The 15,293-nt window shown below is 25.4% G+C and overlaps 1 protein-coding gene across 2 annotated transcripts; it reads left to right on the top strand.

The window, feature by feature from the left end:
- Window positions 1–6,659: 6,659 nt before the first annotated feature.
- Window positions 6,660–14,613, top strand: LOC145840530 (monocyte to macrophage differentiation factor 2-like). 2 transcript variants are annotated; one of them, XM_082947822.1, is made up of 5 exons: window positions 6,660–6,946; window positions 7,454–7,589; window positions 10,364–10,506; window positions 13,673–13,762; window positions 14,000–14,613. In XM_082947822.1, the coding sequence occupies exons 1-5, from the start codon at window positions 6,756–6,758 to the stop codon at window positions 14,163–14,165; spliced, it is 726 nt and encodes a 241-aa protein (XP_082803948.1). In that variant the 5' UTR covers window positions 6,660–6,755; the 3' UTR covers window positions 14,166–14,613. The 2 variants fall into 2 exon arrangements, with proteins under 2 accessions (XP_082803948.1, XP_082803947.1); XM_082947821.1 differs by having other exon boundaries at window positions 13,673–13,822.
- The last annotated feature ends 680 nt before the right edge of the window (window positions 14,614–15,293 follow it).

Below are 15,293 nucleotides of genomic sequence, written 5' to 3'. Positions count from 1 at the left end.
ATTAAAAACTTAACATTTAAAAACTTTTGCAGTTATTATCATAGACGAAGACAAGCTCTTTAAAGCAAAGATAGAAAACTGTAACTACTGGTGACATTTCAACTACGTTTGACATTTTTACTATATCAAAACTTTATCGTTAGTTTTATGAAACATGTAATTGACTTAAACCAAATAAATTAAAAAAAAAAGTTTAGTAATATATTTAGGGAAACCAAAGTTTAGTCAAACTTGTACTAGAATAGAACTGTATTAAAAAAAAAATAATTATTATTATCAGTAGATAAAAATAAGAATGCAACTATTCAAAATAAATTAAACTCTAAAATTTATCAAACTTTTTAAGTTTTAAATAACTAAGTTCAAATAACTTTTTAAGTTTAAACTACAGACCATTTTTTTATTTAAATATAAAAACAACTTGAAATTAATTATCAAAACTAATTAAGTATAACAAATGTACTATATTTTTATAGTAAAGATACTACTAAAAGTTTTTGTTTAATTTTGTTTCTTTTTTTGTTTGCTTTGTTTGCTGAAAATTAAATTTAAAAAAATATTAGATCGTTTTTATACAATTAAGGTTTTAAAAGTATTAAAATAGTTTCAAGTTAAATTAGTTCTAAAATATTTGAACATTTCTTAAAAGTTAAACCTTGAAATTTCGTAAATATTTTCTTAAATATGATTATTTAAATAAAGCTGAGCTATAAAAAGCCTTTTCATGGCAATTAAGAGGCGACTGCTACGCTCTTTTTAGTTTTTTTTTATATACGAAACAAAAGTAAAACATTAATGTTAACAATATTAAAATCGTGTATTAAAAAAAGCCACTACAGAGATTGCTATTTTTTGCTTAATATAACAATAAAATTAGTTTAACTTGTTTTACTTTCTCTAAAAGTTTATGCACGCGTAAAATTTCTTGTTTATTTAAACTAAAACTCGATAAATATTTTAAACATATTAAAAAAACTATTGCACACAGTATATATGTGCTTAATAATACGATAAAACTTTCAATTTTTCTTTCAAGCTTTCAAGCTACTTTCATACTACTTTTAGTTTTTTAACTACTTTAGAATAAATATTATGTTTTGCTAAAGTCAAGTCAGTCAATATAGTAGTTACGCTTAAAATGTAATCTTAAGATTCCAAAACAAGTATTTATGAATAGAAGCTGTTTTTAAACAAAAAAGGTTAAAGTTAAAGTATTTTTGAGGCTAAGTTTCTGATACAAATAATAGTTCATTTTGAAATAAATAAAGATTTATATTTAAAATTGTTTGTTAGTTTTTTACTTAGCTTAGAAATTCGGCTGAAGCTTATACTTTATAATATTGTTTACCTAACGATATGAAACGCTTAAAAAACTTTGTCTAAATACCTGGTGTAAGATCAAACCTTTTAGTTATCAAGTCGTACCCAACATGCTTACGCTTTTCAATCAACGGGCCGGATCTGGAAAAAATTAGCCTTTTGCGGACCGGAGCATTTCAAGCTAGCGATTAACCGGATCCAATATCCGTATCCAACCTAATAATGACTCGGGTTTTCATTTAAATAAAAGTTTTGGAACCGGCCGGAATCTAATTTTATGGAAACAGTTGATCGCTTTTTTTAATCCTTCAACTTTACAAAATTTCCCAAGTCTAAGAATTTTTGATGTAGATTGAGACATGTCAGATGTTAAAATAATGTCTACAAAATAGAACTGACATTGTAATTGACAAAGGTACGTATGTAAAATATTGTACTTAAAAAATCTTTGCTTGGGGTAATTTAACAAAAAGATATTCCAACTAAGTTAGAACAATAAAAAATATTAGGACAAAATAGTGTATTTATTAGTACAAATTAATTTATAAAATAATTTCTTAGCATGTTTTTAAAGTGAGATTCTTACAATTTTGTTTTGTAAAAATATGACATATATTTAAAAAAAAATTTGTTATATTGTTATTATATTGCTATTAATTTAGATAATATATTGTTAATAAATTTGTTATACCCTTTTCGGGCCTGTCACTTTGCTCGCGGGTCGGTCATTTTCATTTGGGGCCGGAGGCCGGACTCCAATTAAGTTTAAAAAACGGTCGGGGGCCGGTCATTTTCACTCTGCGGGCCGGATCCAGCCCGCTGGCCGTACGTTGCCCACCCCTATATTACGATACAATAAAATATTTTTTTATCTTTAACGGATAACACAAACGAAAATTCTGAATACTATATTTACTTAGTAAATTACAAACAAAATGTATACCAAAAATTTTCTAACAACATTGAAATCAAAATAAGAGTTAAAAAAACAGTCGTACCCAAATAGGGGCATATATTGTTTGATTACAGTTAAGTATGTGTACCCCGAGTCCCGACTGAAGTCTTGATACATATGTACAGTTAAATATGTTTAAGTTTACTGGTCTAAAACATATGTTAAACCTATTAAAATAATTCTAAACAATTTACGCTATATATTATTGTTTAATTTCACTTGTTTTACGATTCAGTGGTTAAAATTGTAAAACCTTAACTGTGTAAAAACAAAAAACAACAAATAAACTCATTTTGTGTTAATTTTTAAAGTACTTATGTTAAATAAACGTATGTTTATATATTAGATCAGTTGTTGTATTATAGTTGTTTAATTAAACTTGTAACGCTTTAATCAAGGTTTTTTCTGTCAAAAACTGATGAATCAAATTTGAAAATTAAATTCAAGTTGTTTATTTATTTAAAAAACGGTCTGTAGTTTATATTTTATTTAAAAAGTTATTATATTTTATTTAAGTTTGATAAATTTTTGAGTTTTATATCTTTAAGTATTTGCATTTTTGTCTACTGATAAAAAAATAAAAAATCTTATCTTAAACTAATTTAAACTTATTATTGTTTTTTTTTATTTATTTGCTATAAATAAAATATATATTTAATGAAAGTAAAAAAAAATATTTATTTGACGATAAAGTTTTGATGTAGTAAAAATGTCAAACGTAGTTGAAATGTCACTAGTAGTTACAGTTTTCTATCTATGCTTTAAAGAGCTTGTCTTCGTCTATGATAATAACTGCAAAAGTTTTTAAATGTTAAGTTTTAATAAGTATCTCAACCAATTATGAAGAGTTAAATTTTTTTTTTTAATAATGCGTACCTTACGCGGGTGCGTACTGCGTACTTCTCAAAGTGCGTACCTTACGACGTCTTTACTTTTTGAAATCACAGAAATTTGGACCTGTTAGTAAATGTATATTGCATATCTTATAAAATAGAAAAAAAAGTTCCTGCAAATAATGCTAAAAAGCGTGTGCCCCGATTCGTGTGTAAAACCAAAAAAACAATACAGTTGTATGTAATCAAAAATTTTGAGACAGATTTTTTCAAAGTTTTGAATTTTTTTAAATCTTTCTCACTAGCATGAAGTTTTTGTGATATTTGATATTGTAATAATTAAATATCCTATAAAACTTATTACAAAACAATCAATTCTAAATTTAAAAAAAGTCAATACTTATACTTTTCTGACAACATTGAAACTTTGTATTTTAGTTCTTAAAGGTCTTATTTAAATTGCCTTTTTTTTTTTCATTTTTGCTATTTGGCTGATATTTATGAGCAGTGACATTTCTAGTACAGTGATTTTGCATTGTATGTTAAAATGTTTATAAGCAGCTTCATACATTACATTTAAAAAAAGTCGGTACTTTTACCTCTCTGACAACATTGAAACTTTTTATTTAAGTTCTTAAAGGTCTTATTTAAACTTCCTAATTTTTAATTTTTGCTATTTGGCCGTTTTTTATGAGCAGTGATTATTAATAGAGTGATTTTTCATTCTATGTTAAAATGTTTATACACAGCTTCATACAATAAATTTAAATAAAGTCGATACTTATACTTTTCTGACAACATTGAAACATTATATTTAAGTTCTTAAAGGTCTTAATAAAATTGCCTATATTTTCATTTTTGCTATTTGGCCGTTTTCTTATGAGCAGTGATTTAATACATTTATTTTTCATTGTATGTTAAAATGTTTATACACAGCTTCATACATTAAATTTAAAAAAAAGTTGATACTTTTACTTTTCTGACAACATTGAAGCTTTGTATTTAAGTTCTTAAAGGTCTTATTTAAACTTCCTATTTTTTAATTTTTGCCATTTGGCTGATATTTATGAGCAGTGATATTTCTAATACAATACATTAAACTTTCTTTGTTGGATTAAAACTTTTTATTTTAGCATGCCAAGTTCGACACGTTTTTAGCTAATTTTTAGCCGTGTAGATATAATAATTTAATGAAGCTACTTAAACTACATCTACTATAATATTTATTCCTAAGAAAATTGGAAGGCTTAATTAAGCAATTTAACTTTTCAAAGCAGTTTATGTTGATTTGCACTGCATTCTGCATTCCGTGACTTCACTGATAACATCTATCAAAATTTAGACTAAATATAAGTAAACTGAAAAGTAAGTAAACTAGGTTTAAAAGACGTTGCTGTTAAAGTTTAACTAAGTTTTTTATTTTACCATACAAAAGATACAAGTATTTTACTATTTTATTGCTAAATTAAAGAAAAAAATGAAAAAATTAATAATGAAATTTGAAAATATTTGGTTGATAAAAATTAGTCTTTGTAATTCACAATATGTTTGGCAAAACTAGTTTTTATTAGAAAAATAAAAAAAATTACCAAATTCAAAAATTTTATTGTTAAACAATCGAAAAGCAGATAAAGTAATTAAAATTATGTATATAGCAACTTTGGTTGTACACATGTTTAAACTAAATAAAAACATCAAACAAAGAAATTATTGTCTAATTATTTTATTGAAATTTTGTACTAAAAACTGTCAAAAGAGCTAGTTTTTGAAAAATCTGGATAATATTCAGAAAACCTGGAAGAAAATTAAAAAAAAATTATGGCAACCCTTTTGTTAGTAGCAAGATTATGTATATTTGAAAGTCTTGTATACTGCAACTAAAGTGATCAATTAAATTTAAATCTATTGTGGAAAACATCAAATTCTTTCTAAGTATTTGATATAATTACAAGATTGCTGATTAAACAACTTATATATAGTTTTCGAACATCAGATTTAAAAATATAGGGGTTCTGTCTTGCTCACAAGAAATATACTTCAAAAATGTTTTGCATCAAAATGATTGGCTTTAAGTAACAATAAGAAACAAACAGACTATATTGATGTGTAATTGACGAACTAAATCACTCCATTTTTTTAATCACATTTATCCAAATAGTCCATAATTTTGACTAGAAAACTACTTTTTAATTATTAATATATTTTTTTTTAATTTAATTAATTCATTTAAATCTGCTCTTAAAAATTTAATTTATATTATTGAAGTGTAGTATTTTTAACTTATATGTCCCACTTAAAGTAATTAAAGATTATTAAATTTAAAACTTCTGCCCTATACCTTAAATGGGTAGCTGTCTAAGTTGCACAAGAGTACAAAATTGTATGAGGGGACAAAATTGCACGAGTTAGCAAAATTGCACAAAGAGACTTTTGCACAAAGAGACTTTTGCACGAGGGGATAAAATAGCACAAATATAAATTGCACAAACTAACTTTTGCACAAAGGGTCACTTTTGCACAATCAGACAATTTTGCACGGTTTAATTTTTTTTTTTTTTTACTTATTAAATTTTATTTCTATTGTATTTTATACTTTTTACTATAACTGTTACCCCTAACCCTTACCGCCGATTGAGCAAATTATTTTATTTAATTTTTATTAAAAAAAAAACTTTTACTGTCACTGTTACCCCTTACCCTCAGTGGGTAGCTTTTTTTTTAATAAAATTTTTAACAGCTATTTTTTTTTTACTATCACTGTTACCCCTAACCCTTACCCTCGGTCAGTAACTTTTTTTTCTGTTTATTTATTTGTTTTTTTCTTGTTTATTTTTTTGTTTTTTCTGTAATTTTTATCTTGTGTAAAATGGTAACACGTGGAAAATTGACCCATGGTGCAAAATCCTCTTCGTGTAATTTTGTTCCCTCAAGCAATCTAGTCTCCTTGTGCAATTTAGTAACCTTGTGCAATTTTATCTTTGTGCAAATTAGACCCGTTTCCACTTTAAATATACTCAGTAGATAACTGATATTCAATACAATTGTATAAGTTTATACTAAAAGTTTTTAATAAGTTTTAATTTAATAATTTTTTATAATTGTAAAAAATTTTTTTAACTTAACTATGTTTTACTATGTGTGTCTTTAAATTTTTAATGTTTGATATATTAATAGTATTAATACTATTAGTAATAATACTATATTATACCCATTTTTTAGTTACAACTTATGTAAAGATATATATTTATTTTTTAAGCTGGCAATTGATTTGATTTTTGAAATTTTTATAAACTAGTCCATTTTAATATTATAAATTTTTATATACTTTACTTAAGGCAATTATTATTTTTTTAATTTAAGCACTTTTACTTTCAAAGTTACAAAGGAAGCACATATTTTAAAGTAGTTTTAAAATCTTTTGTAGCATACACCAACAAAACTTTAATTTTAAATGTGATATATAACTATTATATTAAAAAAACTTTGTATATCATACTCTTTTATAGAATTTAGATGTTATTACATGCTGACAAAAAAAATGCAGATAACAGTTTAACATAACTTCATTGAAATTATGAATAAAAATCAAATTTGAAGAAAGGTTGATGTTTAAGACCAAACGTGCGGTCCATATAAAATTTTAAACCATGGTTTCAATAAGATCAGCAAAACAATGGGCTGTAAAGCATAAATGGATGAACTTTCCTGCAAACCCAGGTAAAATGTACATCCCCACAGATTACGAGCACTGTGCTAACACATATACTCATGGATTGATGATTTTACCTAGTGTGTTAGCCTTGAAAATAATTCTATCAAAGATTGAATCAAAGTTTAAGTAAGTAAGTGTAGTTCATTAACAATCATTACTTAATTTTGTTTATTCATTATGCTATAAAAAGTGTTGTTTGAGTTTATATTACACTAAAAAGTATTATCAACAAATTTAAGTTTACAGTTGAGTTTATGAATTAAGTTTACTTATACCAAAGTAATGTTTTGCAGAATATTAAATTTTTCTATATTGGTTTAAAAACAATTGTTTAAGTTAACCAAAGTTGAATTTGTAATTTTATGCTTTTTTTCAACATTTTAGTTAAATACTTAGACTTAGCTTAACTTAAACCTTTATAAGTAACTAACTAAATTCTTAGGTAGATGTACTAAGTATGTCAAAGTTTAGGTTCTTTTACTTTTGTAATGATTTTAAATAGATCTGTTTTAGTTTTTTATATATCTGTTTTAAAAACATTTTATCAGTTATTTTTGAAACAATTACACCTGTTAATAATCTACAAACTTTGATTCTAATTTGAAACTTAAAAGTAATAATGTTTGCAAACAGCTTAGACGAAATTGATGAAAAACAGTTATACGAAATATGCTTCTATCTCTATGGATTCTGTATGACGCTTGTTTTTGTTTTTTCCTCAGCATATCATTGGGTTTCTTGGATACAAAGCTCTTGGACTAACTTTAAAGTTTGTTTACAACAGTTTTTATAAATTACGATTTATCTTAATTTTCTTCAGTTAAAAAATTATACAACAGCTTTAAAATTTGAATGATTTAATAAGTTCTTAACTATAAATTGTGTATATCTTGAAAAAACTGTGATATAAAGGTTTAAAACAAAGAAGTGAGGCAGTTTTATAAAAATACACAAAACTTTAAAACTTAGTTATGTTTAATTCTTTAAGTAATCGCCTAAATTTTATCATAAATTTATCTGTGCTTTAACTACTTTATAAGGCATAATTTTTTTAAACAAAGTATTGCATATTATATTGTTGTTTTCACAAAATTTTTGAATATTAATTTTGTTGCATATAATAGGTTTTTAATTAGATAATTAAATAAGGTATATCTAGTTGTAAAAGTAGCAACTAACAAAAAAATTATGAGTAAACTGCATTACATACTAAAATAAGATATTTATTAATGCTTTTTTATTAAAAGAAACTTTTTTGTAAATTAAGAAATTATTTGGTTTGTTTTTTGACAAAGCTGTTTAAGTGTGAAAATTTTATTCTGAACAAAAAGTTGAAAGACAATACTTTAACTTACTTTATAATTTCAAAATATTTAAGCTCAAGCTTTATTTTTTATTAAACAGCAAAATTTTTAAATCCCATTTGTTATAAAGCTTGGTTTTTGTGTCCTCTGTATCTTTCTTGATTTTTTTACTGTTAGATCTAATAGTTTAGTATTACGGATTGTTTTTATTGCTAGTTCTTATATATTAACTTAATATTAGACTTAATTCAAACTATATGTTTATCTAGTAAAATATTATTTATTTATTTTTAAATTGTATCTGGGTTGCCATACACTCAGGATAACTTGGGATGTTTTGAAAATTTTCTTTTTTTAATTGACTATTTCAAATTTTAGTTTTAATTTTTTCTTTTAACATATGTTTTAAGTGTATTGTTTTATTTTATTTGTTTGTTTTTTTCAGACGTTTTACTCATTTATAATGTCAATAAATGACTCAAACTTTGAAAAGTAATTTGGTGTATTTTAAATAGACAGCTTGTTTTTAAATTCTAGAGCGTTTTTCAATTACTCTTAAAATGTTTTGCATAACAAAAACTATTCAAAGTGTAAACAGTACATAAATATTTGTGTCCAGGAAAAGCTGTAAATTAAAACAGCAATACTTTTTAATAAAAAACGTGTATAGCAACATAACAAATAACTTTTTGTTTATTCACAACAGTTTTAAATAATTTTAGTATGTTTTTATTCATATAGAAAACAATTTACTTATTTTTCATTTTAAATTTGTTGTTTTTGTTTACCATGAAAGTATTTTTAATTTTTGTAATCCAAAATCAGGATTGTTACAAACTCTGGCTAATTTAGGTGATTTTGAATCTTTTGAAAATTTCAAGGTAACTCAGGTCAGTTTAGATTAGTTTTTTTAGTAACTCAGGCGGTTGTTTAACGTTTTAAATAAGTTTGATTGATTCTAATATCTTTTTTTTTATGTTAACTTATGTTCTACTAGCATTTCATTTTGTTAAATTTACAGAGTTGATTTTAGTTTTGAGATTGATTTTTTCCTTTGCAGGTAGCTCTAATTTAATACATCAAAGGTAGTTTTTATATCCCTTTATAAAAAACGGTAAATGATGTATTTATAGTCCTGTCATTAGTGATTTGAAAATTAATCATAAGCATCTGAAAAAATGGGCGCAAAGAATCACTGGGAAAAAAAATGTATAGCAAATCAATGTCAAAACTTTCTGCACACACATTAGATATGGGTTGCCACGGGTCAGGCTAAGTCAGTTTTTTGAAAAAATTGGAAAAAGTCCGGTTAAGTCAGAATTTGTCAGTTCTAATTTACAAAACTCTCTTAGTTTTTAAAGCCAAAAATGGTAAAAAATTAACAAAAAATCCTGTAAAGTCAGATTAAAATTGCAAAATTTTCCTAGAAACATGTTGCACTAAAATGCGTACTTGAAAAAATATGTGTACTCAGAATGCGTATTTATCTTGATATGCGTACTTAAAACGTACAACTCAAGTCGGTCAAATTCTTGAAAAGTCAGGCTAAATTTACAAAATTTTGTAACAGTTATATAATTAATACAACATTTATAATAACAGTTAGCGTGCTTGTTTTGTGAAGTATATGGTTTTGTATGAAAAGAGAACTTGTTAGAAATAACTGTTCTAATAAATTTATTTTGTGGAACTTTGTTGTGAAACGTCTTCAGCCATTGATGTTCAAATTTTTTTTAAATTTTTCGCGGTTGTATACTTAAAAATTAATCTGCACACTATTAGAATATTCAAAAAAAAAATTAATTACAAAACACAAGTTGTTATAGTAATTTATTTTTTTTACTTTTTAAATTCGTTTGTTATAATAAAACTAATTTTGTATATACTCAAATTTTGAGAACAATTTTTGAATAAGTTAACTGTTCTAATCCAAAAAACTTGTTTTTTTTTTACATACACCGTTTTAATGTATAAATCATGCCTTGGGCTGCATTTTTATATTTACATTACAAGTAGTTTTATTTTTAGCATAGTAACTCAAGTATTTGCTACTTTAAGTATTAAAATAAGAAGATATCAAGTCAATAGTTTAAATTTGTATAAACTCAATTTTATAACTTGTAAATTCAGAGCTTCAATTACGAAATTTAGATTTTTAAATGTCTAATGTACTACGTTTTTATTAATGAATATATATTAAGTTTTTAAACATTTTTTATACAACCATATTTATTTACAGAATAAAGGATGCAGTGAAAGCAGGCCTCTCTTGTCAAGATGTCTGCATCAGTGTGACAGATCTACGATCTATGTTTTCATAGCTGCATCTTACACTCCTTGGATGGTACTCTGTAGAATGGATAATCCGTTCAGTGGTTTTCAGTGAGCATTGTTTACTACTTTGAACTATTTTTTGTATTTTTTTTTATAACATTAATAAGGATAAGATTTTTTTTTCATTTTATATTTTTACAATGTTAAGTTTAAAATAAACAAACTTAGTATTGGACAGTTACTTTTATTTAAATAAAGTGTAACTTATTAATATTTTTTATAGTACAGTTTAGTTTATTTCATTTTGTAAATTTAAATTTTGAAAATTAACTTAACTGTATTGAAACTAGTGATGTACCGGACCCACAATTTCGGGTCCGGCCGGACCCGGATCCGGACTTTTTTTTCAAATCAGAATCCGGCCGGAACCGGATCCGGACTTTTTTTTCAAATTAGAATCCGGCCGGAACCGGATCCGAACTTTTTTTTCAAATTAGAATCCGGCCGGAACCGGATCCGGACTTTTTTTTCAAATTAGAGTCCGGCCGGATCCGGATATCAGACAAAAATGGCAATATCCGACCGGACCCGGACCCGGATAGTGAGTACGGTACATCACTAGAATAAACTAGCCTGAGTCAGAATGAGGTTTTTAAAAACTAAAAAAAATAACTTTAATCTAATAATAAGTAGAACAGCTAGCCACAAGGTTTACAAATTTAGGTGTTATTTACAATTAAAAATCTGAAATCAAGTTCATGAACAAAATACACTAGAAAATTACAAAATATTGAAAACTGGATCAGCTCAAACCCATTCAAAATCTAAAAGAAAACTAGCCTGAGTTATTACAAAAAACTAAACTAGCTTGAGGCAGGCAGTCCAAGATTTTCTAAATCTTAAAAATTTTCAAACTAGCAGGGTTGCCACTGTTTAAGTCAATAAAACTAGCTAGAGTGAGTATAAACAAGCCTGAGTCAGAATGAGGTTTTTAAAATTACTTTAATCTAATAATCAGATAACAGCTAGCAAAGGTTGACAATTTGGTAGTAAAGTTGTGGACTGATTGTGGTACACTTAACTTTTTAGTAGTACCCATCATAATTAAATCCTACCGTATATAATTAATATCTAACAAATACTAAATTCAAACTGAGACTACTTTCTATAATCAGACACGACAGTTTTGATTGATGAATCTTTTACATAAAACACAACAAGAAATACTAGCATATACAAAATTATTAATTACTTTGGTAACACTTTAAAAACTGGAAACTATTTAAATCTATTTCAAAAGACTTAAAACAATATACTAAAAATTAAATAAAACTTTTAGTAAACAAGAAACTGTAAAATTTTTCATAAACTATTAAACTATACACCTGGCTTAAATATTTAAACAATTAAACACCAGTTGAAATATTCACTTTCAAAACAAAACACTACTTACAAAAACATTCACAAAAAGTTCAAGATATTTTGTTGCTTCAAGCTGCTCACCAAACTAACTAACTGCTTACATATAAACTGCCTGTCATGTTCTGATGTTTTGTTGCATCAGTATTTAGTTTGAAACATTTCGTCATATGATTCTCATTGGCTCGTACATTCAACCGTATTAACTCTAAATATTCTCTGAGCTCAACTTTAAACAACAAATAATGCAAGTATTCATTCCAAAGTTTTCAATTTTACAACATTTGTAAAGAGTAGCATTTCTAAAATGTTTATTTCATAGTTTAAATGTAAACAAGTGTAAATTAGTCATGTGTACAAAATGAGCCAATCGGGGTAGGTGTTTAATTTTAAGTGACGAAAATGACTCTTATTAATTAACACAGGGTTTGTTTTTAAAAAAATATTTTTCAATATGCTCTTTTTTACCAACTACATCCGGGTCCGGCCGGATCTCTGTTAGGATCCGGCCGGACCCGGATCCGGAATTTTTTTTCAAATTAGAATCCGGCCGGAACCGGACCCGGACTTTTTTTTCAAAATAGAATCCGGCCGGAACCGGATCCGGACTTTTTTTTCAAATTAGAGTCCGGCCGGATCCGGATATCAGACAAAAATGGTAATATCCGGCCGGACCCGGACCCGGATAGTGAGTCCGGTACATCACTAATTGAAACAAGTAATTTACTAAGCATATTATTTTTTCCATTTAAAAATTTGTTCCAGTGATTTGAAAAGCATAATTATATTTTTACTAACAATAAAAAGAAGTATAAAATTTAAGAAATCAAAAAAAAAAGTTTTTTTAATGATACGGAACTTAATATTATTGTCAATTTTAAATTATGATAAGGACTTATGTAAACTATAAAATTTAAAGTTTTTATCAACTATTTTTGTACTTTTAAAGAAATTTAAAAAAGAAAAGATAGGTTCATTATGCTTGATGTTTTACTTAAATAGAATATTACACGTATAAATTATTGTTTTTTAGATAATATGTGTAAAAAACAAAAATAAAAACACAATGTAAAAATGTTTAATTTTTTAAGATAAAACTTTATTTTTTTTAATTTTTAGTACTATTAAAATTTTCATACAATAGTTTTAGATTAACTTTTGTAAATTACAAAAAAATGTCAACAGTTTAAAACTTTTCTAGACTTTTTTGCATGTATTTTTCTTAACGTTTCATAGCTGTTGTTTTAAATCATGATATCAATAATATTCGTAATAAGATTTTAGAAGTTAAGTATAGATTTAGACTAAGTATAACTTTTGAAAATATTGATTACCTGCCTTTTTTTACATATAGTTGTTATACCTAGCTATTAAAGTATTAAAGCTTATGTAAACCTTTGTTCTAACCGTATAGAAAAATAGTAAGTTTTTTTCTTTTGTCTTCATTCCAAAAACATTAAACTAAGAACTACATAAAAACGTATCAAAAATTTATTTTAAAGTTTTGTATTTTACAAGTTGTTTTATAAACATTATGTAAAAAGGATTTATTTCTAAAATAGTGTATAACTTATTTTCAATTAAAAATCAAAATCATAATCATATTAGCCTTTATGAATTTAAGTTGTAAAAGGCATATATAAATTAATTGTAATAAAAACTATTTAGCACATGTTAAGCAATGTAACATACAATAACAAGTTGTAGACTTTGTACTTTAGAAGTTTTTATTGTTTAGAGTTTATAAAAATATTGTTATGAGTTTTGTCCGATTTAGTTTAACTAATTTTTAAAACTAAATATGCTTGTCATACATTTTAATAAATAATTTTAATTTTTGTATAACTTTTATCAGATGGGTTGTGTGGGTAGCAGCCGTGTTGGGCACCTTATACTCTCTTTATTTTCTAGAAAAGAATAAGCTAGTGGAAACCTTGCTGTATGTGTTAGTTGGTGTGTCACCTGGAATCTACATGATAGCTTTCAACTTATCAAAAATTGACCAGTTAATTATTTTGCTTTGAAAATGCAATTATTATTCATACAACATTTTAATATTTAAGTGATTTCGGTGAAGCAAAAATTTTTTAAAGTTGTACATATTACTCAAAATAAACACCTTAACATTGTTAAGCTAGAAACAAAATTTTCGTTTAAAATGAATACATTAATTTTCACACAGGTTAGCTGCGTACGAGACGTGCTTGGGAGGCATGTTCTACATAGTTGGAATTTTCATATTCAAGTTGGACGGTCGTCTACCTTTCGCCCACGCTATATGGCACCTGTTTGTTATCGCCGGCGCTCTTACTCATTACTTGTCATTTTTGAGGTTTTTCTTCTCTTGAATTTAAAGCTTTATTTTATTATAAATTATAAAAAAACTTGTAGTTGTTCTTGAACTTGTTCATTGAAGTTATGTGATAAGTCTGTAATATATATATATAAAGATAAAAAAGTTAAATAAACATAACATTAACTGTTTGTATTAAACTGCTTCCTTGCAATAGTTTGATTTATGTTTGTGTTATTTTTATCTTAGTACTGTGATTGAAGCTCACTTTTTATACATAAGTAATATTGCATGTTTGTAAGAACGTATTCGTTTTAATTTTAACAAGAATTGCATTTAATCATATTTACATTGTTGTTTTTATAATATATCAAATATTTTATGTGAGGTTTTAAACATTTTATTTTACAAAATTGTTATTTTCTTATAAATTAACTATTTTTTAGTCGACATTGTTCCTCTAAATTTTTGTATCATATAATCAGCTATGAAATAAATTTTGTAATAAGTAAGAAATGTTGTTTTAAAAAAGATTAAAAATTTTATAACTTAATAAATTATAAACTTTTTTTCTTTAAAATTACTAACTAACAGTTATAAATTGGTATGAAAATTTGCTCAGAAAGTAAAAGATTACACCCACGCTTCAATTAATTTTTTTTTTCAAGTTATCAAAAATTAAAAGTCACTGTTTAGCTTTTCATTAATTTTTTAGCTTTTTATTTTTAGTGTTGATTAAGTTATGTCTATCGAGTTTGATAACTAAAAATAGATATTTTATTTAAATGTTTAGTATTATTTGTTTTAAAAAGACTGCTAAGCATTTACATTTAATTAATTTTATTTGTGTTACTCACCATTTTAACTGCTAAGTAAATTGTTTTAGGTTTGTTGTCAGTAAAAGTCACTTCATTTTACAAAAGTTAATATATTAATAACAGTAAACTTTTTAAGTAAATTTGTTACAAGTGTATTATATCTTAAATTAGATAAACTATATAAACAGATATAAAGTAGAAGTATCAACAAAAATTATTCGAAATCCAGTATCTTTTGATATGACAAAAATATGCGTTTAGTCCAAATAAATTAGCTTAGATACAGATACTGTAAACATATTCTAAGAGAACAATGAACTTCTTTTTTGTACTGACTTTAATATCACCAAAGAATCAGTACAGTT

The sequence above is a fragment of the Thalia democratica genome, chromosome 7, assembly GCF_965202585.1.
Source record: "Thalia democratica chromosome 7, ktThaDemo2.hap1.1, whole genome shotgun sequence".
Taxonomy (NCBI): domain Eukaryota; kingdom Metazoa; phylum Chordata; class Thaliacea; order Salpida; family Salpidae; genus Thalia; species Thalia democratica.
The sequence above is the reverse complement of the archived record's forward strand: the minus strand, read 5'-3'. Positions and strand labels throughout refer to the sequence as shown.